Source organism: Nyctereutes procyonoides, unplaced genomic scaffold (genome assembly GCF_905146905.1).
Source record: "Nyctereutes procyonoides isolate TBG_1078 unplaced genomic scaffold, NYPRO_anot_genome, whole genome shotgun sequence".
NCBI lineage: Eukaryota > Metazoa > Chordata > Mammalia > Carnivora > Canidae > Nyctereutes > Nyctereutes procyonoides.
Window position 1 is genome coordinate 11671762 of NW_026575125.1, and position 27595 is coordinate 11699356.

Consider the following 27595-nt stretch of genomic DNA (forward strand, 5'->3'; position numbering starts at 1 on the left):
CTTAAATGTTTTAAGAATCGTACTAGACTGAAAGGACTTTTATTTATTGAGGCAAATTTCATTCAATACCACCCATAAATACAGAGTGATGTGTGTTTTCATAGTTCTTACAGGTTTCAATTCAATCTCAGAAATGTTTTTAAACTATCCAAGGGAGAACTCAGGAGAAAATATCAAATCTCTGGATTGAATGAAAGGCACTGAACGACTCATAACACTTGCCTCATCATAAAAAAAAGTGCAGTGTTTACTCAAATACTCAGAGTTACTTAAGCATGCTTTAAGCCTCATAATTTAAAATAGAGTCTGAAATAGCTGAGAAATTGCAGACAGTCATTTTGCTATTACAAGCGCAAGTACTAACCACTCAACATCAGCAGAGACCTGACGACTAATTCATCGGGGGGTACGTCTCTAAAGGGTCAGGAACGGCTGCTGGTTTCCAAAAGACTTTCTGCACTGGCTGATTTTTGTATAATTAACTTTATGTGATCGGCTTGGATAAGGCAAAACTTAAAATCACAAAGTGTAAAATATCATCCCAAATATATATTCACACCATTGATTTCAATAGTTTTAACTACCAAACACTTGCCAAATAAATTGCTCATGATTTCTTCCTCTTTTCTAGGGGAAGTCCTCATCAAAACTAAAATAATTAGAAAGCACTGAGCAGAGAGGAAAGAAGTGAGGCAGGGTTACCCGGGGTCTGCTTTTGGTTACAGCAGCGCCTTGTCTTTATGTGAGTGATAATTAATACAATACTATTAGCAATTTCACTCCTAAATAACAAATCATTCTCTGATGTCCTGGCTACCTCAGCCAGTTTCTAAGATGTGAGGCTTAAAGTCTTTGTAACAAGATTTTATCCTTCTTTCAATGTATACTTTTTTCTTTTCTTTTTTTTAAGATTTTATATGTTTATTCATGGGAGACCTAGAGAGGGGGCAGAGACACAGGCAGAGGGAGAAGCAGGCTCCCTGTGGGTAGCCCAATGGGGACTTGATCCCAGGACCCGGGGATCATGACCTGAGCCAAAGGTAGACGCTCAACCGCTGAGCCACCCAGGTGCCCCTAAATTCCCTTTTCTACGGTACAGTAGGAAGGGTAACCATTTCTCCTTTTGCTAATTCCCAAGTTCACGTGGCACTCTCCCCTGAGGAAGCAGGAGAAGCTCCACAGCTCAGGCTTAGGGATCTGAGTCAAGGGTATCTAAAGTGGCAGGCAAAATGTCTGGAAAGTTCTGGTGCCTCGGTTTCCTGGAGGGATTTGGAAGTGTCCATGTTGTGGGGGAATCAAAGGCCTCCTGAACACCTGCTAATTTAAATTCTAAATTGCTGGCCCCTCTCCTCCTCTAAAATATCTAGTCAAGTAACACATCCAAAGAGTAAACAGAGGCATGATTTGGGGATATCAAGAAGCCATGCTGAAAAGAACAGCGGGAGGGGCACTCTGGTTGGGAACAGAGCCAGGTGAAGGGTGGGAAGACGGGCAGATAAGGTTAGGGAGAGGCTGGCACATGAAGAGGTACCACTTCACATCCACCAGGATGGCTCTGGTCGAAAAGACTGACAGCACACCAAGTGCTGTTGGGGACTTGGAGCCATGGGAGCCCTCTTCCACTGCCAATGGGATTGTAAAAATGGTGCTGCCACTTCGGAAAAGAGTTCAGCAGTTCTTTAAAAAGTTAAACCTAAATTTACCATATGACCAACCCATTCTACTCCTAGGTATTCCACCAAGAGACAGAAAATAGATTATTGGCTGGGGCCAGGCATGGAAATTAGGGCTAATTATAAAAGGGCACAAGGGATCTTATATAGATGATGGCTGCACAACTCAGTAAGTCTACTAAAAATCGTCGATTTACTTAAAACAGGTGAATGGCTAAGTTTTCGGGTATGCAGATGGTCTATTGCCCTAATTGTTTAAAGCTGAAAGGAGGAAGGACTGGAAGCTTGAAGGCCAGGCTGCTTGTACCAAGTCAAAGGGCAATGGAAAACCCTGTAGAACTGAATATTACTGGACATCCATTTCATTGGTTTGCTCTTTTGTTCATTTCTTCTTCTTTTTTTTAAATTTATGATAGTCACAGAGAGAGAGAGAGAGAGAGAGAGAGACAGGCAGAGGGAGAAGCAGGCTCCATGCATCGGGAGCCTGACATGGGATTCAATCCCGGGTCTCCAGGATCGCGCCCTGGGCCAAAGGCAGGCGCCAAACCGCTGCGCCACCCAGGGATCCCTTGTTCATTTCTTCTTGCTCTGGCTTTGGTCCACGCTGTTCCCTCTGCTTGGAGTCCTCCACTCTCTGTCCAGTTAAACCTTTCTTAGCCAGGTGTTACCTTCTGAGGGAGACCTCCCCCACAACTCTCACCCCCACCTGGGTCTGATCCCAAGGACACATGGATTCACAGCACCCCATTTCTTTCCTTCTCGGAGCTCACCACCACTGACACTAATGAATTAGTTGGGTCATTACTTGCTCAGTGTTTGTCTCCCTCACTGAGTTGTAAGGGCCATGCAACAGTAATGACATGTCTTGTATAATGTCTTATTCAAATAATAGCAATAGTAAGAGCTAAATAAAGATTTGTTAAAAATATGAAACAAATTGAAATATGAAAAACACTATAGAAAATCTAACCCTGGGGTGGGGGGGCGCCTGGGTGGCTTAGTGGCTGAGCATCTATCTTCCCCTCGGGTCATGATTCTGGGATCCCGGGATCGAGTCCTGCATCAGGCTCCCCTGAGGGGAGCCTGCTTCTCCCTCTGCCTATATCTCTGCCTCTCTATCTGTGTCTCTCATGAATAAATAAATAAAATCTTTTTAAAAAAGAAAAGAAAATCTAACTCTGGGATTATTCATTTGTTCAAACTACATCACTTATCTTTTAAGTATCTTTCTCCAAGTGTCCTCTCTCCAAGTCCAAATCCAATGTCGCTTAGTCCATCAAGCTTTCTATGATGTCTCTAACTTATACTATATTATTTATGAACACGTTGCATTTCCCTTACTAGACTGTGATCTCCTTGAGGGTGGAATATAATTCTGCTTCATCCTTTTTACATAATAAGCACTTAGCAGATATCCAATGAAGAAACTGATGAGTAATAAATACATACATGCACTTGACAAAGAGCAATGGGACCCAGGTTTGTGTGGTCTGTTTAAAGTTTTGTATAGAGTAGCGCTTCTCAAAGCTTAATGTGCCTACGAATCGCCTGGCCATCTTCTTAGAATCCAGATCCTGATGCAGGAGGTTTGGGGTGAACCTGGGATGCCTGAATTTCTAACAAGCTCCCAGATGATGGTGCTACTGTTGGCTGGCTGACCACACTTTGAGAAGTAAGGGCAGCAGCGATTCTCAGCCGTGGCTTCACCTTGAACCTCCCGGGGAAGAAGCTTCAAAGAAATGCTGATGCTTTGTGATGCCATCCCAGAGGTTCACATGTTATGGCTCCCGCAGCTTTGCCATCAGGATTTATTTTTTTAAAACTTCCCGAATGTTTGCTAGTCTTAGAGGAAGCTGGGTGGGAGATATATAGGAACTCTCTCTACTACTATCTTTGAAACTTTTCTGTAAATTTAAGACTACTTCAAAATAAAAAGTTTATTTTAAAAATCCTCCCAAGTGATTTCAGGGCACCAGGGTGGATCAGTCGGATAAGCAGCTAACTCTTGATTTCAGTTCACATCATGATCTCGGGATTGAGATCAAGCCCCACGATGGGCTCCATGCCCAGTGAGGAGTCTGCTTCTCTCTCCCTTTGCCCCTCTCCCTGCGCATGCCCTCTCTCTTTCAAATAAATAAATCTTAAAAAAAAAAATCTTGGCAAGTAATTTTAATGAGAACCACTCACTTGGGGGATGGTGCATGCCAGTATATGTCCAAAGATCTTGGTTAGTGCCTAAGCTATGTACAAGTCCATTCAGTAGGGAATACATGGCAGATGCATGCTGAGAAATAACTTTATTCTTTAAACCCTTTTGGGTTACACCTTGGATTCAAAATACTAAGTATCTTGCTTTACTGGATTTCCAAAGCCTTTCTTAACTCAAGTCAGCTGATTGATTGATGGTGGATCAGTTCCCAACCTGTATGACTTTTTCAAGATTGAAGACCAACAATAACATTTTCCAGGCAGAAGAGCATGAGGAGGTCAGCTGCCTTTCCTGAGACCATGCTAAATGACAGAACAAATTGCTTCTCAAATTTCCAAGGACTCAAAACAACCCATTTCTCAAAACTGAAATAAAGCCAATAGGTAGTACTTCAACCTACTGGATGGAATTCAACAGGGAAGTGCAAAGTGCAATCCGTTCACAAGGCAGTCCACAAAGTATCTGAATGAAAATATAAATGAGGAGTATAAGCATGGATGCCTAGGGGGCAGGGACGTGGCTTGGAGTACATGGTGGGGCTCCAATCCCAGCTCTGAACTCTCAGGCCTTCTGCAAGGAGTTTCGGAGTGGGGCCGCTGACTACTTTCCTCAAAGAGTCATGAAGAGATCTTCTTGGGCCATCCAGTCCCATGCTATTAGGAATCCTCCTGTTCCTAGATCTGAAAAAAAGACCCACTTTGCAAAATTCCTCTCTGGACCCCTTGAGAGCAGTGAGTCTAAGCTTGGGATTCCAAACCTTTCAAAAACTGTTGGTGTCATTGTATCAACCATGTTGGCAATATCTTCAGGAAGTTGGGTAATAAGAAGGTGGAGTGAATAGAATCTATATATTGGGAAAATCCAAAAGCTTTGGTGTGAGCTATGGAGGGAACACATTTCACACGACTTTCCCTCGATTTGCTTAGGGATTTACAAGCGTTGCCTGGGGACACAGTTTTATGACTTGCCCCTGGGGGTCAGGGGCATAGCAGTAGTCAGCAATTTCCCTTTGCAGTGGGTTTGCTGAGGTGGATCGGGTTGCAACAAATAATTCTGTGTTCCCTCCACCTCTTAAGAACTTCTGTTTTGCTGCAAGAGCATGACGTTTTATGTCTTTGCCTCCCATGGCTCCCAAGTGAAAAGAACACTCCCAGAAAGGAAGCTGGGCCTGACACCATAAGCCGTGGCTAACTGGAGAGGGGACCAGGTGGATTTGAACTGTTCGCGACTGGTTTTTAATGGTACAACACTCTGGAAAACTCTGTTGGCAGTGTCTGACAATGTTTGGCATATGTTCACCGTATGACCCAGCGGTCACACTCCTGGGAATTTGCCCTTGATAAAGGAGGACTTAGGTTCAACCCAAACCCTTTACACTGTTTACAATAGCTTTCCTCATAATAGTCCCCAAACTGGAAACAACCCATATGTCATTCAGAGGGTGAGTGGTTAAGCAAACTGCCCCGTCCATCCTGTGAAATACCACTCACCAAGAACCCAGAATGATCTGGTGCGCGCAGCAACCTGGATGCATCTGCTGGGCATTGGCCGTGGAAGAAGACAATCTCAAAAGGTCACATGCTGTATGACTCCATTTAGGACACTCTCAAAAAAAAAAAAAAAAAGCACAAATGATAGTGATGGAGAACAGATCAGAGGTTGCCAGAGCTTGGCGGGGAGGGTGTGACTTGGAAAGGAGACCATAAACGACTGTTTCTCTATCCTGATTCCAGCGGTGGCTACACAAATCTCTACGTGTGTTAGAATTCATGGGACTGCACGCCAAGAGGGAAAAGACATTAATGACTTTAAACAATAAAGTATGCTGGTTTGGTACCAAGACACTACTCCTTTTTTTTAAATTTTTATTTATTTATGTGAGAGAGAGAGAGAGAGAGAGAGAGAGAGAGGCAGAGACACAGGCAGAGGGAGAAGCAGGCTCCATGCACCGGGAGCCCGACGTGGGATTCGATCCCGGGTCTCCAGGATTGCGCCCTGGGCCAAAGGCAGGCGCTAAACCGCTGCGACACCCAGGGATCCCGATACTACTCCTTTTTAGCTCTTTGCCTGAAGGTCAATTATTCACCTTCCTTAAGGCTTGGTTTCCTTTTCTGGTTTTGTGGATGGTGATGCTAACAGTGCCCACCTCAGAGAGCTGATGTGATTACAGGAGGTCCTATGTAGGAAACGGTCAGGCACACAGTAGGTGTCTAGTAAAGGTAATTCCCTTTCTTTCCCTTCTCGGGGTAGGGCATCCGGTCCTGCGCTGCGGTTTAGAGGTCTGTGTTTCATGCCCCCTTGGCTTCCCTTTAGTAACCAGAGGGGTGTCGGACAAGAGCAAGACAGGAAATTTCCATCACGGTAAATAAAAACTTTATTTTTTTTTAAATAAAAACTTTAAAAGAGAAAAACTTTTCCAGGGTAAATCAAGGACAAGCTTTTTCTTCTTCTTTTTTAACATTTCTTGGAAGTGTTTTCAGATGGCTGATTTTGAAGTAATCTGCTCTGGCTTTACATATATCTTCATTGATGGATGAAGAAACAACCCATTTCTTAAACCTTTGTGTTCTGTTATTAGGGTCTGGCTTTCCCCAGAACACATGGTACCTAATGGAATGGGGTGCCCCAATGAAGGGCAGGGAGGAGAATGCAGGCTTACAAATAATTATTGCTGGGGCTGCTCAGAGGGAGCTGGAGGCCTGGTCCTGCTTCTCTGAAATCCAGGAACCTGGCCGTCTGGGGGCCTCATGCTCCCGGTGGCTCTCTAATGTAATTTTGTACTGAAATGCATATACATGAGAAACCTGGGATGTTGAATTAAACTTGACTAAGGAAAGGAACTGCAAACTCAGGGAAACTGTGTGTGTGTGCATGCGCTCACATGCACACAGACACATGTATGCATTTCCGTGTGTGTGCATAGTTGTCTGGTTTTTTTTGTAAGGCAATACTGGAGGACTATGATGCCTAAAACTTCTACATCTTCCAGTTTGAGGAATACTGTGGGTGATTTTCTCACCAGCCAAATGGGGAGATTTGGGGAGATGTCTATGCCCCTCTTTACATTTTTTTAAGTCTAAATATTTTTTAAAATCTGTTTATTGAATTTAATTTAGTTAACATCCCCCTTAACATGTTTTATTTCATTTTATTTTTTAAATAGGCTCCATGCTCAGCATGGAGCTTGAACTCATGACCCTGGGATCAAGATCTGAGCTGATATCAAGAGTCGGGACACTTGACCGACTGAGCCACCCAGGTAGCCTTCCCCTTTTATGCATTTTAAATCCATGCTCTGCTCCCATCAGACGTTATCTGTGCGTAGATGTGCGGCAGATGAGTGTGGGATGGGCTTGAGTGGCAAGACCCAAGAGTGCTCTGAATAACCCCAAGAGTATATATTCCTGAGGTCTGTTACAGTTTCTTTGTCACTGATCTCAAAAGATCAAGGGCCCAATGTGTAAGGAAACAACTCAAAGCCTTCATGGTAATTAGGTTATTGTAAAAAACAACTTCACAGCTGCCCCCCCAAAGAGAGAAATATCTTTCTAAACCCTATTGATGTTGGGCCATGTGACTTGCTTTGACCAGTGAGACATTACAAGGCATGATGCAGCGTACTGAAATGTACTCAGGAGTGCACACTTCTACATTTCCACCATCACAAGACTCTGCTCCTGTCCACTGATCCAAGGAGGATCAGAGACATGGGGGGCAGACCCACACTCAGCCTATGGCTTGAGCCTTGATCCTGACCCCCAGCTGGCCCACAGCAACATGAGTGAGAATAGATTATTGGTGTTTGAAGCCACTGAAATTTGGACTGGTTTGTTACACAGCATTATTGTGACAACAGTTAACTGCTACAATCCTGTTCCAGCTTAAGTGTAACACAATCCATTGGATGAGCAGAGGATCTTCATCTCACGTCCTTTGTCATGGCAGCCTTGTTCTACTGTTGGCAGTCAGCCCGGTGTGTCCCCTTCTTCCTTTCTTCCAAAGATGCAGTGGTCCCCTGTCAACACCCATGGCTCTCCTTCTCTTCCTCACCAATATCCTCTGCACCGTCTAAAATGCCCAGTGAGCCCCAGCGTTGCTGTGATGATGCAGTTACGAACCAAGCACACCATCGCAGAGGCTGCTTTTACTTTTTCATCCCACTCTGTTCTTTTTGAGGAATCTTGATTTAGGATGAATTCAGGGCATTCATTCAGTTAAAATTACACCCTTCCTAACTCTCTCCAGAATGGAACCATAAGCAGCAACAAAATATTTGCCGTGGCAATAGTCCGCAAATGTCATTCTCTCTCTCCAGAAACAATTTTAGCCAAACCAAGATTTCAGAAAAGCGATGCTTTTCTCTAACATGTGTTCTAATTATTTAGGTAACAATGAACAACAACAACAAAAGACTCATAAAAATTTACATTATAGGACTGCCTGGGTGGCTCAGTCAGTTAAGCATCTGCCTTCGGCTCAGGTCATGATCCCAAGGTCCTGGGATCGAGCCCCACATTGAGCTCCCTGCTCAGCGGGGACTCTGCTTCTCCCTCTCCCTCTGCCTGCCGCTCCCCCTGCTAGTGCTTTGTCAAATAAATAAATAAATAAAACCTTTTTTGAAAGTTACATTATTACTTAAAGTTCCAGGCATTAAAATTATCCTTCCCACAGGCCAAACTGAACTCCTCAGCTGTTGGTAAGACATGAAAATAACTAAGACATCTTTATTTTATAAAAATATCATTTCCACTCATGTGCCTGGCACATGTCAGACATTCCACAAATATTTACTGAACTGAACGTACAGCTGTCCTTTTTCCAGGGAAAAGGAGCCTACTCTTGAACAGCAGAAATAAACTCGAGTGTCTTCCTTCAGCGACTCTACCTCAGTATCCAACCACGGTTGTTTCCCATCTCAAAGATATGTTCAGAAACATGTAGAAGCAATCGAAGTTGTGTTAGTCATTTACATGGTTCACCAAGTATTTCTAGCTTTCTATCTTCTGAGCACATGAAAGGATTGCACTTCCTGGCCCCTTGTGGTTAGATGGAGCCATGGGTCAAGAGGCTGTGACCAGAAGTGACGTGTGTCACTTCCAGGCCAGAGCATTTAACTGCCAAGGAAAGACTCTTTGGGGCTTTCCTGCCCTCTGTCACAGTGATTAGGGACCATCAAGATGTGGATGCTCAGCCAGTTTCATCCTGAACCAGAGTTGATCCTGAACTAACCAGGACAGTCCTTTGGTATGGGCAATAAATAAACCCGTTTAGAGTCACCACGATCTGGGGGTTGCTTGTTATTGTAGCATATCCTGGCCTATGCGGACTGACAAAGTATCAAACCAGAGTCCCTTGCCATCATCTCCCACATCCCCACAAATCACCAGATGAAAACACCGCACTTCTCAGGGATGCCAAAGATAAAGGAACTCATCCAGGGGTCCCTGTTTGATCCAGATCCACCGTGTGGCCCAACGCTGCCCTGCCCGTCTCTCTGTGGGCGCCAGGCTAGACTATGGGCAAGGGGACTCCCTTCCAGGATTCTTCGATATCACGTCTGAACCCTCTCCTCCCCACCGGAGAACGCCACAGGGTGAATACGCTGCCTCAGCAAAAATGCTTCAGAATCTAAACAGCTGAAATCAGACAAGCCATGGGGAGAGGAGGCGTTGGAGGTTCTTCAATGCAGCAGTTTATAGCCTGGGTGTCTCAAAATCCTACAGGCCTTGTCGGTGCACACACACTTTTTTTTCTTTTTCTTTTTATTGGAGCTTGATTTGCCAACATAGAGCATAAAACCCAGTGCTCATCCCGTCAAGTGCCCACCTCAGTGCCTGTCACCCAGTCACCCCGTCCCCCCACCCACCTCCCCTACCACCACCCCTTGTTCGTTTCTCAGTTAGGAGTCTCTCCTGTTCTGTCTCCCTCACTGATATTTCCCACTCGTTTTCTCTCCTTTCCCTTTATTCCTTCACTATTTTTTATATTCCCAGAATGAATGGGACCATATAATGTTTGTCCTTCTCCGATTGACTCATTTCACTCAGCATAATACCCTCCAGTTCCATCCATGTTGAAGCAAATGGTGGGTATTTGTCATTTCTAATGCCTGAGGAATATTCCATTGTATACATATACCACAGCTTTTTTTTTAACAAATTTATTTTTTATTGGTGTTCAATTTGTCAACATACAGAACAACACCCAGTGCTCATCCCATCAAGTGCCCCCCTCAGTGCCCACCACCCAGTCACCCCCACCCCCTGCCCACCTCCCCTTCCACCACCCCTAGTTCGTTTCCCAGAGTTAGGAGTCTTTCATGTTCTGTCTCCCATTCTGATATTTCCCACATATTTTTTCTCCTTTCCCCTTTATTCCCTTTCACTATTTTTTATATTCCCCAAATGAATGAGACCATATAATGTTTGTCCTCCAATTGACTTACTTCACGCAGCATAATACCCTCCAGTTCCATCCATGCCGAAGCAAATGGTGGGTATTTGTTGTTTCTAATGGCTGAGGAATATTCCATTGTATACATAGACCACAGCTTCTTTATCCATTCATCTTTCGATGGACACCGAGGCTCCTTCCACAGTTTGGCTATTGTGGACACTGCTGCTATAAACATTGGGCTGCAGGTGTCCTGGTGTTTCACTGCATCTGTATCTTTGGGGTAAATCCCCAGCAGTGCAATTGCTGGGTCATAGGGTAGCTCTATTTTTAACTCTTTGAGGAACCTCCACACAGTTTTCAAGAGTGGCTGCACCAGTTCCCATTCCCACCAACAGTGCAAGAGGGTTCCCCTTTCTTCACATCCTCTCCAACATGTGTTGTTTCCTGTCTTGTTAATTTTCCCCATTCTCACTGGTGTGAGGTGGTATCTCAATCTGGTTTTGATTTGTATTTCACTGATGGCAAGTTATGTGGAGCATTTTCTCATGTGCTTGTTGGCCATGTCTATGTCTTCTTTGGAGAAATGTCTGTTTGTGTCTTCTGCCCATTTCTTGACTGGATTATTTTTGGGGTGTTGAGTTTGAGAAGTTCTTTATAGATCTTGGATACTAGCCCTTTATCTGATAGGCCATTTGCAAATATCTTCTCCCATTCTGTAGGTTGTCTTTTAGTTTTGTTGACTGTTTCTTAAGTATCGATTCTCTTACAGGCTTTGTACCAGGTGACTGTGACAGTGAAGTCACAATGCAGAGTTCCCACGCTCAGGGACCCCCGTGCAGGAGCCCTTGGGCTGCGCCTCCTGCGCCCAAGCAAAGGAACTCCAGCTGGGGCCAGAGCAGCGGCATGTGGCCAACGCCAAAAAGCATAAACAACTTTTTTAAAAAAGATTTATTTATTTGTTTGAGAGAGAGAGCACACAGAGGGAGAGGGTGAAGCTGGCTCGATCCTGACCCTGGGATTATGACCTGAGTCCAAGGCAGATGCTTCATGGACTGAGCCACCCAGGTGCCCTGGGGGTAAGCAACATCTTAAAACAAAAAAACAAAGGAAGAGAGAGAGAGAGAGAGAGAGAGAGAGAGAGAGAGAGAGAGAAAGGAGAAATGTCCCTGTTCTTAAAAAGCTTTCCTTCTAAAAAAAAAAAAAAAAAAGCTTTCCTTCTAGTGGAGGATGACAGAGCAATAAACTTACACACAAATTAAAAATGTCAGGTACTGAGAACATACAATGCAGAGGATAAAATCACTTAATGACACAGATCAGGGTTGGCAAACTCTGACCTGTGGGCCAAATCCAGCCTACAGCCTATTTTACTATGACCCGTGAGCTAAGAATTATTTTTTATGAATTTAAATGGTTGCAACAAATGAAAAGAAGACGAGGATCATTTCAAGACGCATGAAAATGATACACAATTCAAATTTCAGTGTCCATAGAGTTTTACTGGAACACAGCCACACCCCACGTGATCTGCCCTGGTTACTTCTCCAGCCTCAACAACCATGGCTCTGGCCTCCACTCTCCCTAATCCAGCTACACTGGCCCCCTGGCTGCTACCCAAACACCCAAGCCACCTCCTCGCCCTCCCCATGGCCAGGGCACAGTGGCTGTCTCTGCCCCCCCCCCTCGCTTCCTTCAGGGGTCTGCAAAAGCGAAATCAAATCAGAGGTCTCCCTGACCCATCACTCTGTTGCTTGATCTTCTCCATGGCGCTCTCCCTGGCAGGCTATAGATTTGCCATTGCCTGCCGCTCCCCACCACACTTGGAATGTAAGTTCTGTGAGAGTCAAAATGCTGTCTTCCTTCCTGTTGCATTTCCAGCACTGACCCCAGTGCCCAGACATAGTAGGTGCTCACCAATGAAGTGAATGAATCGTCGAACACGGTTCGATTCTAATGAGAGGCCAAGGAGATCCTTTACCAACTGGGACATCACGATCAGTCAAAGCTTTCATGATGCAGGGAGGTCTCAGCATGTCTTTGTTTTATAATGTCCTGGTATCGTGGCAAAGGTTGTAAGAAGTGGTGGCAAGAGGGAGAAAACTGGACTTGCATAGAAGCCACCTAAGGAGAAAGATCTCATCTCCTCTCATCTCAATCATGTTCCTATGTATAGTTTCCCACCCTCTGCTAATCTCAAGTGATAGGAAAGAGTTAAGTTTAGAAATATGCTCAGAAACATTACTGTCATGTGTGTCTCTATTTCTCAAGGACCTCCAGCCAACTGCAGTAGTGATAAATGTGCCCGGGAGTTCCAGATCTTATTACATCAGGCTCTACATGGAAGCATTTGTATGTCCAAATACTATATTTTCATCCCATAAACGATTTTTTATAAGCTGCTCCCAAAAGGGGTTCCATAATGGAACTTGCTCAACATTTAGCATTACTGGTTTTTTTTTTCTCCCCCTAGAGCTCATAGGCGTCTACAGTAAAGGTTTATCCACAAGCCCAAATCAGGATTTTTAAATAAAAAAATAAGTCAAGTCATCGGCGAAGAGGGAGAGTTGACTTATTTTTTTATTTAAAAATCCTGATTTTGGGCTTGTGGATAAGGGTATTATGCTGAGTGAAGTAAGTCAATCGGAGAAGGACAAACAGTGTATGTTCTCATTCACTTGGGGAATATGAATAATAGTGAAAGGGAATATAAGGGAAGGGAGAAGAAATGTGTGGGAAATATCAGAAAGGGAGACAGAACATAAAGACTTCTAACTCTGGGAAATGAACTAGGGGTGGTGGAGGGGGAGGAGGGCGGGGGGTGGGGGTGAATGGGTGACGGGCACTGAGGGGGACACTCGACGGGATGAGCACTGGGTGTTATTCTGTATGTTGGTAAATTGAACACCAATAAAAATTAATTTATTAAAAAAATAAGTCAAACAAGGAAGATATAAGATACAGGGGTTCTACTGTATCCTGAATACCACTAATATGCTATGACGATATAAAAGCTTCGACCACCTGTTAAAAGTGACTAACTAGGGCAGCCCGGGTGGCTCAGTGGTTTAGCGCTGGCCTTCAGCCCAGGGCGTGATCCTTGGAGACCCGGGATCGAGTCCCACATCGGGCTCCTGCATGGAGCCTGTTTCTTTCTCCCTCTGCCTATGTCTCTCATGAATAAATAAATAAAATCTTTTTTAAAAAACGTGACTAACTAGGGTCGAACAGATCTGTGTATAGAAGCATGTAATTCAACACACTTAGCTACGCGGTCATAAATGAAGAAATTAATGGAAAATTAATGGAAAACATTGCAAATGTCTTTTGTGCAAAGGACTGCGCCTGAGAGAGAAGTGAACAAGGACTCATTAGGCCATGTGACTAGCAAGAGAGCCAATGGGCTTTCACTTAGGAAGTGAAAAAGGGGAGGGGAATGCTTCCTGGAAATAAGGAAGGCGCACTCAGTTCTTGTTACTCAATTCACTCTTGAGACGACTTCAGGAGAAGGCCAGTGACACAAAGGCTATGAAGGTCATGGGACTTCTCATGAAAGTGAAGAGGTACCTTACATTCCAGTGGGTCTTGGTATCACATGCAGTTTAAATGATTCCAACAACCCAGCAACATTCGCCCAGAGTGAAGAAAGAGGCGGCTAAAAGGTAGTGTGGGGGAGAAAGAAACAAATTTTGCCAGAAGAGTTGGGAAAACCTACCAAAACCTGGGGTTATTCCTTCACCACTCTAGTGATATGTCTGCATCAGTGACTCTGAAAGATTTATGGGGGATGGTTTCATAGGAATGCTCAAGGAGATCCCAAGATTCCCAATGACGAGGATTGCTTACCAAATAAACCAGAAATAGTACCGGCCAGTCAGTGCAAATGACTGGATGGTGAAATTGTAGGTATTTATTACCAAATGCCCAGAATGTCTACACTACGGTACTCAGGGATGTCACACACAGATGTGAACCCTATGCAAGCTTCCTATAGTTGAGCAATGCACATCCTGTGCAATGACATAGGACTATCCCCAATGGTAGATGGTAGAAAAAAGCCCATCTAGATGGCTAATCTGATTATATTAGGGAGCCAAGAACAGGCATTGGATTAACCTTATTTCTAGAAGAAAATGTGATCTGCCTAGATTGGGAAACTTAGCAGCTAAACAGCATATACAGATCTGAGTTGAGATTTTCCAACAGAATTAGCTCACAAATTCCATGCACTGCTGACCCCCAAACAGCTCTCCTAAATACAAGTGGCAAGACTAATGAAATTAGGATGCCTCCTACTCAAGTGACACCAAGTGCAATCATCTGGGGTATTGGTAGTTGTCTGCATGATTGTTGCAGAAAAAATATTCAGAGACTTGTATAATTATGGTAGAGGAAACACTAGTCTAAGCTGGAGAAAAGGACAATGTTCAAGGACAGAAAGTGAGGACTGCAGAGGAAGGGGCAATCTAGAACACAGAACTCGCACTGCCATCCACTTAGGAGTAGAGGGAACTGGGAGACAGGAGAGGGGAGAGAACATACTCATGGACCTACTACTGAGGAGGACCCTGAAAATGTCCCATAATAAATGAAAGATTTTTATCCCGGACAGCAAAAAATTAATTCCTATCCCAGTGTTCATTACACCTCAAATAGGCTTCCATACTAAATTTTAATTTAAACAAGAATAACAGGGCAGCCCGGGTGGCTCAGCAGTTTAGCGCTGCCTTTGGCCTAGGGTGTGATCCTGGAGACCTGGGATCGAGTCCCATGTCAGGCTCCCTGCATGGAGCCTGCTTCTCCCTCTGCCTGTGTCTCTGCCTCTCTCTCTCTCTCTCTCTGTTTCTCATGAATAATAAATAATTTTAAAAATCTAAAAAATAAAAATAAACAAGAAGAACATGAAGCAGCGATTTCTTCTTAGATTTCTCTGAAGGGGGTAAAGGAAAAGTCTAATAACTAATAATGGTGCACCTCCCCATCCCTCATGCTACTCAGTCATGTCTAATGCCAAAACTTCTATTTACTTTGGGCACACCCTTGTCTTCACACCAGAAACATTTAATTTAGCTGGGGGTTGGGTAGACATGAGCGCAGTATCTGTAGCTTCACTTTTTAAAGGAAACTCAGACATGTATGAAAAAAATCACTAATAGTATCACTAAGCTAATGTTGCATCTCCCATGCTTAAGGACACATCTTGTCACATGCAAATTCAAATACTTTCTTCCACTGCCCCATGAAATAAGTTCATGCATCATCAGTACATTTGAAACACGTAAAACCTCACTGCGCCCAGGACACCTAAAGAATTCTTGCTGTCTGAGCTCTTTAAAAGAACTGAAGATCCTAAAGCATTTTTATTTCTTTCCAACAATTCAAAATCTCCTCTTGTACTGTCAAATACAGCAACGTTCAAAGTAAAATGGAAACTTTTTAAAATCCAGGCATAACACTGGGGGTGGGGGGGAGGAGAGCTTCCATGAACCCAACACATCTAAAGGATTCCTGAGTTTTGTGGATTTCAAAAAAAAAAAGCTGAACAGCATGAAAAGTCTTATTTGCTTCAAACAAGTCCATTTTTTCCCCCTGTCACGTAGGCTCAAAAGTGGATTCCTTTTTACCTACCATCTGGCATTGAGATGCAGCGTGCAGGCTGGTGGCAATGAGGTGGGGCTGAAAGGCTGTGAGCTCTCCTGAGTGCACCTGGAATTTGGAAAGCTAGGCTTGCTTGCTTTCTTTTCTTTCTTTCTTTTTTTTTGGGGGGGGGAGAAGCTAGAAAGACCTTCTAGCTGTAGAAAGACTTAGTAGACTGCTAGACAGGGTGGCTCTCCCCCAGCACAGTGTTCAACCTTTCCAGACATACCATGTGTCTATTCAGGTGCTGTTTGTCCATCTGCACTCCACGCAGGATGAGAGTTAAGACTTTTTCACCCCAAGGACCAATTTTCTCCTGTTGGGGGCGGTATCGCCTCTGCTGAAAACACATGTCCTAACAACAGCTACAAAACCTCAAGGTCACTTTTGACAGTTCACGGCCAGAAATTCCTAAATTGATAATGATTTAGCACCGCTTCAGTCAAAACAATTAAATCCAAGCCATTTTCGAAATGAGAGCTGAAGAAAACAATACAATCTACAAAATACATGAAACTGAGCGAAATATTGCTCAGTCAGTAACATCCCAGTTCATTCTTTTGCATGACTCTCCACTCATACGGCTCTGAGGCTTGCCCATAGAACCAGGGATTCAATTACTTGAATTTTACATGTTTCAGAAAGCAAAAGACCAAACGACTTCCAAGAAAACATTTTTCTAGGTGGTAGCAATAGGTATTTTAGAAAACCAGATAGGAACCATCTGTAGGAAGTACTGCAGTTTGCGATTTACAAAAGAAATTAAGTAAACTAATGTTTGCTGCTTTACAAACAACCTGGATAAATGGCCCACACAGTTATCCGTATCATAAAAACAAATCAGCACTTGATTAGAAAATCACTGTGCCATCTGCATATGTAATTGAGGAGACACTTACCCATCTCATAAGTGCCCACAAGGTTCACTCATGTTCTGTAACATCTCCAAAAAAAAAAAATCGCCAGCATTTTCAAATACACATGGCAAAAATCTTAGCCCAAGAACCAGAATACTCATTAACCAATGCAAGATATAGCCTGTTGACTACTAGGAGTGTTCTGAATTTTTATATTGTCTGGGAAATGGTGGGGCAAAGAAAGAAAATCCTCTGTATAAGCCAATAAGAAAACTCTGCATCACATTAAAAATTAAGCCACCTACCTTCACTGGTCCATGCTCATAACTGGAGCTGTGCACCAACTGTAGATAAGACATCATGAAAACATTCACCACGGCCCACTGTCTGTACATTTTGAGTATTTTAATGTCCACTGATTACCAAGCAGTTGACATCAGGCAGCTAGAGAAAACTGTTTCAAAAGGCATTCTCCAGAAGGAAAGTTCGAAACCCCAAGACTTCACATGGAAAAAACCCAAATAATCAGTTGTGATCAAAATCCAATGAAATGACTTCAATTAGTCAAGGAACGTTTTTGCTCAATCTTATGCGGGGAGAGAGATGAAAAAAAATTAAATGCACTCATGCTCCAAAAATAATCAGGAGGTGGACATGACTTCCACTTGACACGAAAAAGCACTCTAAATTCATTTCATGTCCAGCAAATTAAAAAAAAAAATCTCTCCACCCTCTGCCCCAGGTTCTAGTTGCTTTGTAAGGAGGTGGTGTGGCCACCAATGTTTGCAGCCACAGAAGGCTGGAACCCAATTCTGGATTCAGACTTTTTTTACAACCCTCATGGAAGGTTGCGGAAGCATGTGTCTTAAATCTGACAGAGACTTTGGCAGAAAATGCAGGGAAGTCTTGGCTGTAATCCTGTCGCGTCCCTACCAATAGCAGGGCAGTTTTGAAAACTGACTCAAACCATCAGGACTGCTGTTATTTTAATGCAGATAACCTGTAACGTGAAACCCCAGCACACAGGCATGAATGTTGCATGGAAATCGCAATGCTCAGGAAGGGACCTCAGATGTTCACACATCGACTGCCATGGACACACAGAAAACAATCAAATATGCTTACAAAACTCACCCATGCGCAAAAATAACAAAACATTCATATACACAGAAAAGGGAAACATACACAAAATGATTTTTTTTAACAGAAGCTTAATAAACTTGGGTCTAAATGAAGAACACTGATGTTTAAAGAAGCAACAATTAGGTTTATTTGCACGTACCAGGAAATATCTCATGTGCCTTGCTACAAATGCACGTTATCACATGTTATCACTTTAGTGTGGAATGCTTTGGAAACTCGATGTGCTGAATGGACGATGCCACAACTGGCAAAATTCTAAAAAGCATGAGATCTGTTCTTGTGCTCTAGTTTCCAATCTTTGATTTCCAGGTTTTGGCTCTTTCAAACCCATTTTTCGCATTTCTGAAATCAAGAATAGCCTGAGAAATCTCTTCATTGGTGTTCATCACAAATGGACCTAGGGCAGAAAGAGACATTCAGAAAGTTCTGGGTGGTGATAATATTTTCTTCTATCACAAGAAATGATATGTATTTCTGGAGTTCTTAATCTGAAACCAATCCAGGCATATCCGAGCAGTAAAAGGTTATTTACACAGCGTCCAATCCCTGAGGACTGTAACACAAGGATTGTGTATGATTAGAAAGACCATACTTCAGATAAACAAATCAGATAACAACTGCATCCCACTCATCCATTGCAAGTTGTCATCAGCAATGACAATCTCTCATTCAAAACATTCTTGGGTTTGGTTCTATTACAACTATTTTTATAGTTGTTAGGTTTTTTCTTCCTTTTTTTATTTAGGGGTAATTGACATATGACACTATGTTGTATTTTCAGGTGGAGTTTCAGGTGGACAACATTACAATTCAATATTTGTTATGTATTATGAAATGATCACCACAGTAAGTTTGGTTTAACATCTGTCACGACACACAGAGAATTGTTTTTTTTTTTCTCGTTGTAGGAACTTGTAAGATTTCCTGTAGTTGTTAGTTTGATGGCATCAGCTGATGCCAAGAACTGGACTGATGTGATGCAAAAAATTGATTAATGTCACAGTTTTGGTGTCTATCCAGTATCCAAAACTGTGCACTTACATAAGGGGTTTAAGTTATTTTGAAAATTAGTAGCAACTCATTGGCAATAAACAGGAGATAACAAAGATTTCAAGTCAAGAAACCATCACATTTTGGATTCTCTAAGGGTTGGCAAATGTTTTCCATAAAGGGCCAGATAGTATGTATTTTAGATTTTGTGGGTCAGTCTGTCTCTACTATTCAACTCTTCTGCTGAAGTGTAAAAGTAGACACAGATGATATGAAAGTGAAGAGGGATGGCTGTGTCCCAATAAAACTTTATTTACAAAAACATACAGTGGGCAGATTTGGCTCTCAGGTCACAGTGTGTTGGTGCCTTTGTCAAATTCCTGGGTTTGAATCCAAGTGTTGCTAAAAACGAGGAATTGAGGATGGGGGCAGAGTGCTGAAAGGAGAAATTGAAGGGAGAAAGAATGAGGGGCCTGACATGTTGGAACAGGCCAGAGTCCTGTGGGTTTTGGATGCAGTCTATGGGACGAGGTTTGGGCATAACGCTGCAGGTGATCAAGAGTCACTGAAGGGTTAAATAGTAACATGATCTGATTTGCGGTTTTTAAAGACTTTGGCATCAGGGTAGAGAAGGTGTCTGGCCTGGGAGGCTAAGTTGATGGTAGAACTGTTAAGGGCAGATGAGATACCCGACACAGGAGGCTGTGGGTAGAACAAGGAGTTCAGCTCTGGATACTTTGACATGAAGGTACTGGAAGCAAGGGAACGGCTGGCTTCCTGGCAGAGGTGCTCAGCATATTGTTGGAAATGTGGATCCGGGGCTCATGAGAGAAACTGCAGCTGGAGATAGAGACTTGGGCTGTAACAGGTAGGAAAGAATGACAGAGCCCTCATATGCAAAATCAATCCAAGAGGGCACCTTGGAGAAGTCAACTTTTAAAGACCACGTAGAAGAAAGGGAAATGGAACTCAGAAAATGAGAGCAGATCGTGGGCTAAGGACCAATTTCTTGCATGTCATAATATCACAACAGTTTGGACTTGTGGAGCACCTCTCTCATCCCTCAATTATTTTTCTGTAAAAATGGTACACTTCTGAGCTTCCATGTTGACCCTTTTCTATAGTATTCTGCTGTGCTTCTCAACTTATGTGCACATGAATCACCCGGGAATTTTATTAAAATGTACATTCTTATTCAGGAGGTCTAGGGTGGAGTCTGAAACTCTGCATTTCTCACTATTCTTCCAATGATGCAGATACTGCTGGTCTAAGGACCACACTTTGAGAAACTAGGGAAGCATTGGAAGCCCCCCCAAAGCTGAGCTGCGGGAGCTTATCTCCTCAAATCCTTAAGAGGAAGAAGAAAACTAAAACCAGAAAGCACAAAAGGAAGACAAAAACATGCTTTCTTGATTTACAAAAATAATAAATGTAGAGGTATTACCGAAATACATTGTATTTGTCTCAAGATGTACAACATAATGATTTGATATTTGTACACATCAGTGAAATGATCACCAAAGTGAGTCTAGTTAAACATCCATCACGATACAAAGTTACAGGATTTTTTTCTTGTGATGAGAACTTTTTTTTGGGGGGGGGGTGCAGGGAGCAGGGTGGAGGGAGAGAATCTGAAGCAGATTCCACACTTCATGCAGAGCCTGACACAGGGCTCGATCTTACAACCCTGAGATCATGACCTGAGCCGAAACCAAGAGTCAGATGCTTAACCTATAAAACCACCTAGGTGCCCCAGTCTTGTGATGAGACCTTTTAAGATCTATTCCCTTAGCAACTCTCAAATATGCACTATAGTATTATAAACCGCAGTTACCATGCTGTACGTTACATCCCCCAGAAAGTGTATGTTTTTTAACTGATCAACTATAAAGGTTATAAATAAGAAAATTATTTTATAGTTATCAACAATCTCATAAATACCCTTTCAAACTACGGTTCTCATCTTTTCTGTAGTAAAACCTTTACACTCCCCTCCCAAGTAATAAAAATGGTGTGTGTTCAATCTCTCGTTATGTAGAACCCTGGTATAGTGGAGAGCACAAAACATGGGGTCAGAAGACTAGGGTTCGAATCCCAGCTCCACTACTAATCATCGCTTCCCATCAGAGAAGCCACAGGGCAGAGTGAGGGTCAACCCAACACGGTGAGAAGCAGAAGGGTAGGGTAGTTGGAAATCAGACAGCCTGATTGTGAATCCAGATATGTGGCATTGGGACAAGCCAATGAACCTCTGTATCTCCACTTCCTTATCTGTAAAATGGGGATGAGAGGACCAAACTCATAAGGTTATCCTGAAGATTAAATGAATTAATATATGGAAAGCACTTTGGCCCATCGTAGTAAATGATAAATACTACCCAAGTATCTGTTAAATAAATAAATAAAATATATTGATTTCATTTTCCTCATTTATTGAAAGGGACATGACTACATTGACGCTAAGGACATTTCCTTTCCAGCATTCTGTGACATTCCATGCTTAATTTGTAGACACATAATTAAGGACACTCCCTGATAAGAAAAACAAGGTCCTTAGCGAGTCCATTAAATTGGTACTGGTTTCCCAACACTCAAGAGATGGTTGTGGCTGTCTTTAAACATGCACAGATAAAAAATATATATATATTTCTGGGGTTTAAAAGGTTAAATATACACACACACACACACAGAGTAAACCAAACAAAATGCTTCACCTCACATTAACTGAGATGTCAAGGGACTTACTTATCTTGTCAGGTTAACGTGAGTTTGGGTGTACAGGCTTCTGCAGTGTTCCTGAGATCCAAGCCCCTTTGAGAGGATTCCCTGACCCGGATGCAGGGTGGCCTAGAGCAGATCCACCCCTTTGGTCTGTCACCTAATTTAGTCAGACTCCTGTTTCTCATCACTGGTGCAGAGGAGATTATTAAACTCAAAAGACTTAAATCCCATACATCCTTTTCCCACCTAAATTGTAGCCTCTATTAATAAAGCTTATGACCTGTCTTCTTCCAGAAGAACAAACTAGTTCAGTGCACTTCAATCAAGATAAAAGGAAACAAGAACCACTCGCCTTTGGAATGGAAGTTGGAGTGTATGTGAAATGGAGGTCAACTACTATTGGCTAGGTGGAGTATAATTTAATGTTTTCCCTTGAAGTTATTAATAGAACAAAAAAGAATATTTTAAAAAATCATCAGTGTTCTTTAAATGTACAATCAACTGGAGTTTTTTCCTGAAATCATTATGTATACCTAGGAACTGATGCAAGGCAAGGTAATATGATGGGATTTTAAGGCATGCTGGATTTCATGATTTGATAGGTAGACACATGTTTTATAGGCATTTATCTAAATAAGTTGGCAAAAAATTTCTTTTCTTTTTTTTATTTATGATAGTCACACACACACACAGAGAGAGAGAGAGGCAGAGACACAGGCAGAGGGAGAAGCAGGCTCCATGCACCGGGAGCCCGACGTGGGACTCGATCCCTGGTCTCCAGGATCGCGCCCTGGGCCAAAGGCAGGCGCTAAACCACTGCGCCACCCAGGGATCCCCAAAAAAATTTCTTAATAAAAATAAATAGTAAGATGGATTCTAGGTGCTTTTAGATGTTCCTCATTTAATAAAACAACATTATGAGGAAGTCAAGACAAAGTGAAGTGACGGTATTTTTTCCAGAAGTTTCTGCCTCCAATTAAAGTCCTATTTCTACTATGCCACAGTTCCCTCTATTCACATTGATTTTTTAAACAAATAAAGAGTGACTCAAATATTTTAGAAACTTCCAAAGAAATGGTCTTAAAAGGTTCCTATTTTTCACTAAAAATACAATAGACTACAAACAGTATTGAAATCACTGCTGTTTTTAGTAAAGATAAAGACAATATTTGAGCAGCAGGCCATAAAACCTTTCTGTAAGTTCGAGTTCCCTATGATACAACGTAAAACACTACTTTGGTTTCCCCACAGTTCTAAGCTCAACATCCTACACGTGATGGGTACTCAAGAACTGTTTCTTTAAAAGAGAGAATGAATATAGAAATAAACGCCATGTATGTATTTTCCTCTGACGATGGAGGAATGAAACAAAATCCTTGAATTTGTAGATTAAGAGGACAAATATCCAGCTATTCTTCCCAAATAATACTATGTACGTACGCTACTTCCAAAGAAAAAGAAAATCAACCAGGAAAATTGCCATCATTTGGGGCTTACCGTGTTGGACAACCGGTTCTCTTAATGGCTCCCCAGCAATTAGCACGAAGTGGCTTCTCTCAGGATCCTAAAGTCAAGGAAGAAAACATCAAACAATAAACATGCTTATCCTTTTTTAAAGAGTTTATCTATTTATTTGAGACAGTGTATGAGCATGAGTTGGTGGGGAGGAGCAGAGGGAGAGGGAGAGAGAAGCAGACTCCCTGCTGAGCAGGGAACCTGACATGGAGCTCGATCCCAGGACCTTGGGACCATGACTTGAGCCAAAGGCAAGATGCTTAACCGACTGTGCCACCCAGGTGCCCTAAAATATGCTTATCTCTGAATGTCAAATTAGGAATAATTTGAAGCTGACATGCTGGCCAAATGGACAATGTTCCTAATTCTGAATATAAATTCCAGAAATATTTTCTGTGTAACACTCAATACAGAAACATTTATTCCTAAAGATGATTGGTCTTCTCAATCAGGACTCAAGAATAAACCCAGACCACCAAAAACATTAACCTTCTCAGATAAAGAAGAAGAATGCAAATTAAGATTTTCTTTAACTGGAAACATTTTTTGAGACAAACCATGTGACTTCCTTATTATGGGGTTTATAATCTCCCATTAACAGTTTTTAAAAGGGAAGATTATCTATACAAATCCAAAAGTAAGATTTTATTACTTTTGACATTTCTTACTATTAATGTAAAATATACTCCAGAAATGTTACACTAAGTGGGACCTTATGAAAAGTGCCAAGTGACATCTGCTCAGCTAAATTTCTCTCCAAAAGGGTCCCGTTATATTAAAGTCTCTAAAAGCTTTTCTTTAGAATTAAGATTAGATTTTTCTCCAAAACGGAAAGAAGTATTAATTACAATGTCTGGTGCTGGTGTGGATGCAGGGAAAGAACATGTTTATAGATCATTTGGGAGATTTTAGGTTGACAAAGGAATCCTTTCTGAGAATACTTTGACAATATGACTCCAAACTCCCACCATCACTGATGTCCTGTGACCCGGCAATGCCAGGGAAAGCAGCCTAAGAACCCCCACCACACTTGTGAGAAAGAGTAACCATTGTAAGCCACAAGAGTTTAGGGTGATTTATTAACCACTAATAGAGAACTGAACATTATGTAATTCTTTGGATATCTCTCTTAGGTCCATCTAATTTAGAATAAAATAATAAGTAAAGCAGTAATGATTAGGCACTTTAAAACAAAGCCTTTAAAAATTGTTTAAAACTTTACACTATTCTAATAATATAGCATATTTCTTTTTAAAAATCTTTTTCTTTTTAAAAGATTCATTATTTGAGGGAATCCCTGGATGGCGCAGCGGTTTGGCGCCTGCCTTTGGCCCAGGGCGCGATCCTGGAGACCTGGGATCGAATCCCACATCGGGCTCCCGGTGCATGGGGCCTGCTTCTCCCTCTGCCTGTGTCTCTGCCTCTCTCTCTCTCTCTGTGACTATCATAAATAAATAAAAATTTAAAAAAAAATTAAAAGATTCATTATTTGAGAAAGAGAGAAAGTGCATGCGCACACACACGCAGAAGGAGGGACAGAGGGCAAGGGAGAGAGAGAAAATCTCAAGCAGGCTCCCCGCTGAGTGCAGAACCCGACGTTGAGCTTGATCCCATGACCCTGAGATCACGACCTGAGCTGAAATCAAGAGCTAAATGCTCAACCCACTGAGCCACCCAGGTGCCTCTAATACGGCAAATTTCTAAATATGTGGTAAGATATTATATTATACATATTATATTTATGTTTCTAATACAAAGCTCATTAATTAGAAATCACTATAATGTTACTAGGATCTCAGTACATGCCTTTTAGGGTTTGATGAAAAGATCCCATACAAAGGTAGCAGGGGCCCACTTACTGCTTCATGTTTAATCCCCAACTGAAGATCATGATCTTTTTTCTAGCTGTAGAAACTGTTACGTGACCCGAACCTTCAGGCCTAAAGTATGAATCCTCACTAGGTAACACATATCTGACACGACTCTCTGTTAAATTAGCGAACTTTCTAGCTACCATTATTGGGTACCTACTACGCACTAAACCCAGGATTAGCAAACTTGTGCTTGTAAAGAGAATAAGTACCTTGGGCTTTGTGGGTCACGTAGTCTCTGCTGCAAAGGCTCAACTCTACCGTTGTGGTGTGAAAGCATCCACCGACAAACCGACAGGAATGGCTATGGCTGTGCTCCGACAAAACTTTATTTACAAAACCAGGTTTTGAATTTGGCTTATTGGACAGAACTTACTGAGCCCTGTGCTAGGCCTGGAGTAGACTCCTGACATACGTAATGTCACATATCCCCTCCAACAACCCCATGCACGCAGCATCGTTACCTCGATTTTGCAGACAAAGAAACAGAATCTTGGAGAGGCTGAGAAACGTATCCAAAATCACACAGCTAACAAGTGGCAAGGTCAAGATTCACACTTTCACAATCTCTTTTCCGTTACAATCTACGGGGACTTCCTGCTATCCGTGGACATAAGCACGACACACCCATTTAAATGCCAATTTTCTAAAATAATTTTTTTCATAGAAATCTTTCTAATGCTGGCTCTGGCTGTGCTCACACACAGAGATAATAACAGAAGAACACACAGCAGAATGGTGCCTCTGGAGCCAGTGAACTGACCTTTTAGCCAACTCTTTGCTCCCCCCACTGCCTCCTGCCTCTCTGGCTCCCCTCAGCCCTTCCTGGTGGTTCATTCCAGCTTCCAAATCCTTATCATTTGCAACGTGCTCTCTGCCAGATTACAGGAAGAACTGAGGTGTCAAGTTAAATCGGATAATGTTACAAACAAATCTGCTATCAGTAGGTTCTGCTCTCTGTGTGGCTTCCATGCCTCGTTCCTGCCTTGGGTTGACACAGAGTAAAGACTGCCATTTCTGTAGGTCAAAAAGTGGCAGTTTCAAACAGTTCAACCTAATAAGAGAGGGCACAGGCCCCGAGATCTGCATTTTCTCTGGTGCTTATGAGGATTTTCTTCTATTTACTTCAGAGTTCACGGCAGTGCTATGGGTGACTAAAGCAGCAGGAGGTGAGCTGCCAGGAAAGTGGGTTAAGATGCAGTAATTCTTCAAATCCACTACAGTCTACAACACCAGGGGCAGAGTGCCACAAGGCAGCCAGGCTGCCTCTCCACCAGCCACCTGCACGCTGACATAGTTTTCATCCCTACTTTTCAAAATTCATCTTGTCAGGAGTCTTATGTACAGTTGTCTCTTCAATCCTCTTTAGTAGAACAACACAGAACCATTAGATGGGCTTAGCAGGCACATACAAGAGTGAGAGAGTCACCCAAGGGAATGAAAGAGACCCAGGGAAGAAACCTGGCAATCTGGGCATAGAAGCTGCCAAGACTCCTAAAATATCACAAACTCTACCTAAGGAGCAGGGATTTAACACAAAAGGGACTACAAAATGCATCATATGCTCCTCCCAGTTGGAAAATGGGGCTGACTTGCAAAGGGCTCTATGTGAGTAAGCACGGAGATCTATATTTATACTGCCAGAGGGCTGATCTATTTTTGTTTAGACTAAAAATAAAATAAATCAAGTGTATAAAGGAAGAAAATTAAGAGACAAGGAACTCATGTTGCCTCCAGATTCATATTTCTAGGGGTAAACAGCAGAGGCTTCAGGTGAGTCCTGAAGATGAGCAATGGGTATAGCTAAAACTTGAAAATAAACCAAGAGAAATAACAGAGGTTAATGAAAGATGATAAACTTGTGGCAGAGTTTCTTTGCCTAAGGAAAAGAGACAGTTCTCCAGCTACACAGGAGATTTAGGCATTTACCTGTAAACTAGTAGAAGTGTAATTTAAGAAAATTACCCCATTTTTAATACTTACCTTGTTCTCCACCTGGACACTGTCACCTTCCCCCAGCACTGCTGTGTGATGAGGTTCTATTTTTTGTTGTGCATCATCAGGCCCTACAAAAAAGATGACCCATGAAATTGAATGTGCTTTATTGTAAATTTATCATGTGGCTACAAATGCGGTTAACTACATAACACCATAATGTTCATTTCAACCTCAGAAATCAGAGACTTAGGAATCTCCTTAAATCTCTTGGTTGATTATATTTGCAAGTATTAAAGTCTGAAACTGACTGGTTTCCCATGTGGAAAAAACCAGGGAGGTGAATTCTGCATCAAGTTTCCACTTACACTTTGGATGGCAGGCCTAACAGTTCAATTATTAAACATACTCTTCTGTATTACATGCTAACAAGAATGCTTCCTTGTGCAAATTATACACATCTCATAAGAGTTAAGCGTACTTAGGAAAATCAGTAAACGCCATCATTAATTCAGGTCAACAAGTATTTATTGAGCACCGATGAGTGCCTAGTACTATGAGAAAATCCAAAGTGCAAAGCAGATTCCTTTTTTTTACTTACGTAGGCTCCACACTCAACATGGGGCTCAAACTCATGACCCTGAGGAGCAA

General features: G+C 42.4%; 2 protein-coding genes across 3 annotated transcripts in view; both read right to left on the reverse strand.

Annotated features, from left to right (window-relative positions):
* VEGFD (vascular endothelial growth factor D) overlaps positions 1-17916 on the reverse strand; it is a 37923-nt gene extending 20007 nt beyond the window's left edge. The window contains exon 1 of the mRNA XM_055338856.1: positions 17075-17916. Coding sequence (XP_055194831.1) covers positions 17075-17164 — 90 coding nt within the window. The 5' untranslated portion in view covers positions 17165-17916. The remainder of the gene's footprint in view (positions 1-17074) is intronic.
* A 99-nt stretch (positions 17917-18015) lies between these two features.
* PIR (pirin) overlaps positions 18016-27595 on the reverse strand; it is a 105349-nt gene continuing 95769 nt past the window's right edge. For both annotated transcript variants that reach the window (XM_055338858.1, XM_055338857.1), the window contains exons 8-10: positions 26993-27075; positions 23121-23187; positions 18016-18309 (exon numbers count right to left, since the gene is read on the reverse strand). In XM_055338858.1, coding sequence (XP_055194833.1) covers positions 18197-18309; positions 23121-23187; positions 26993-27075 — 263 coding nt within the window. In that variant the 3' untranslated portion in view covers positions 18016-18196. The remainder of the gene's footprint in view (positions 18310-23120; positions 23188-26992; positions 27076-27595) is intronic.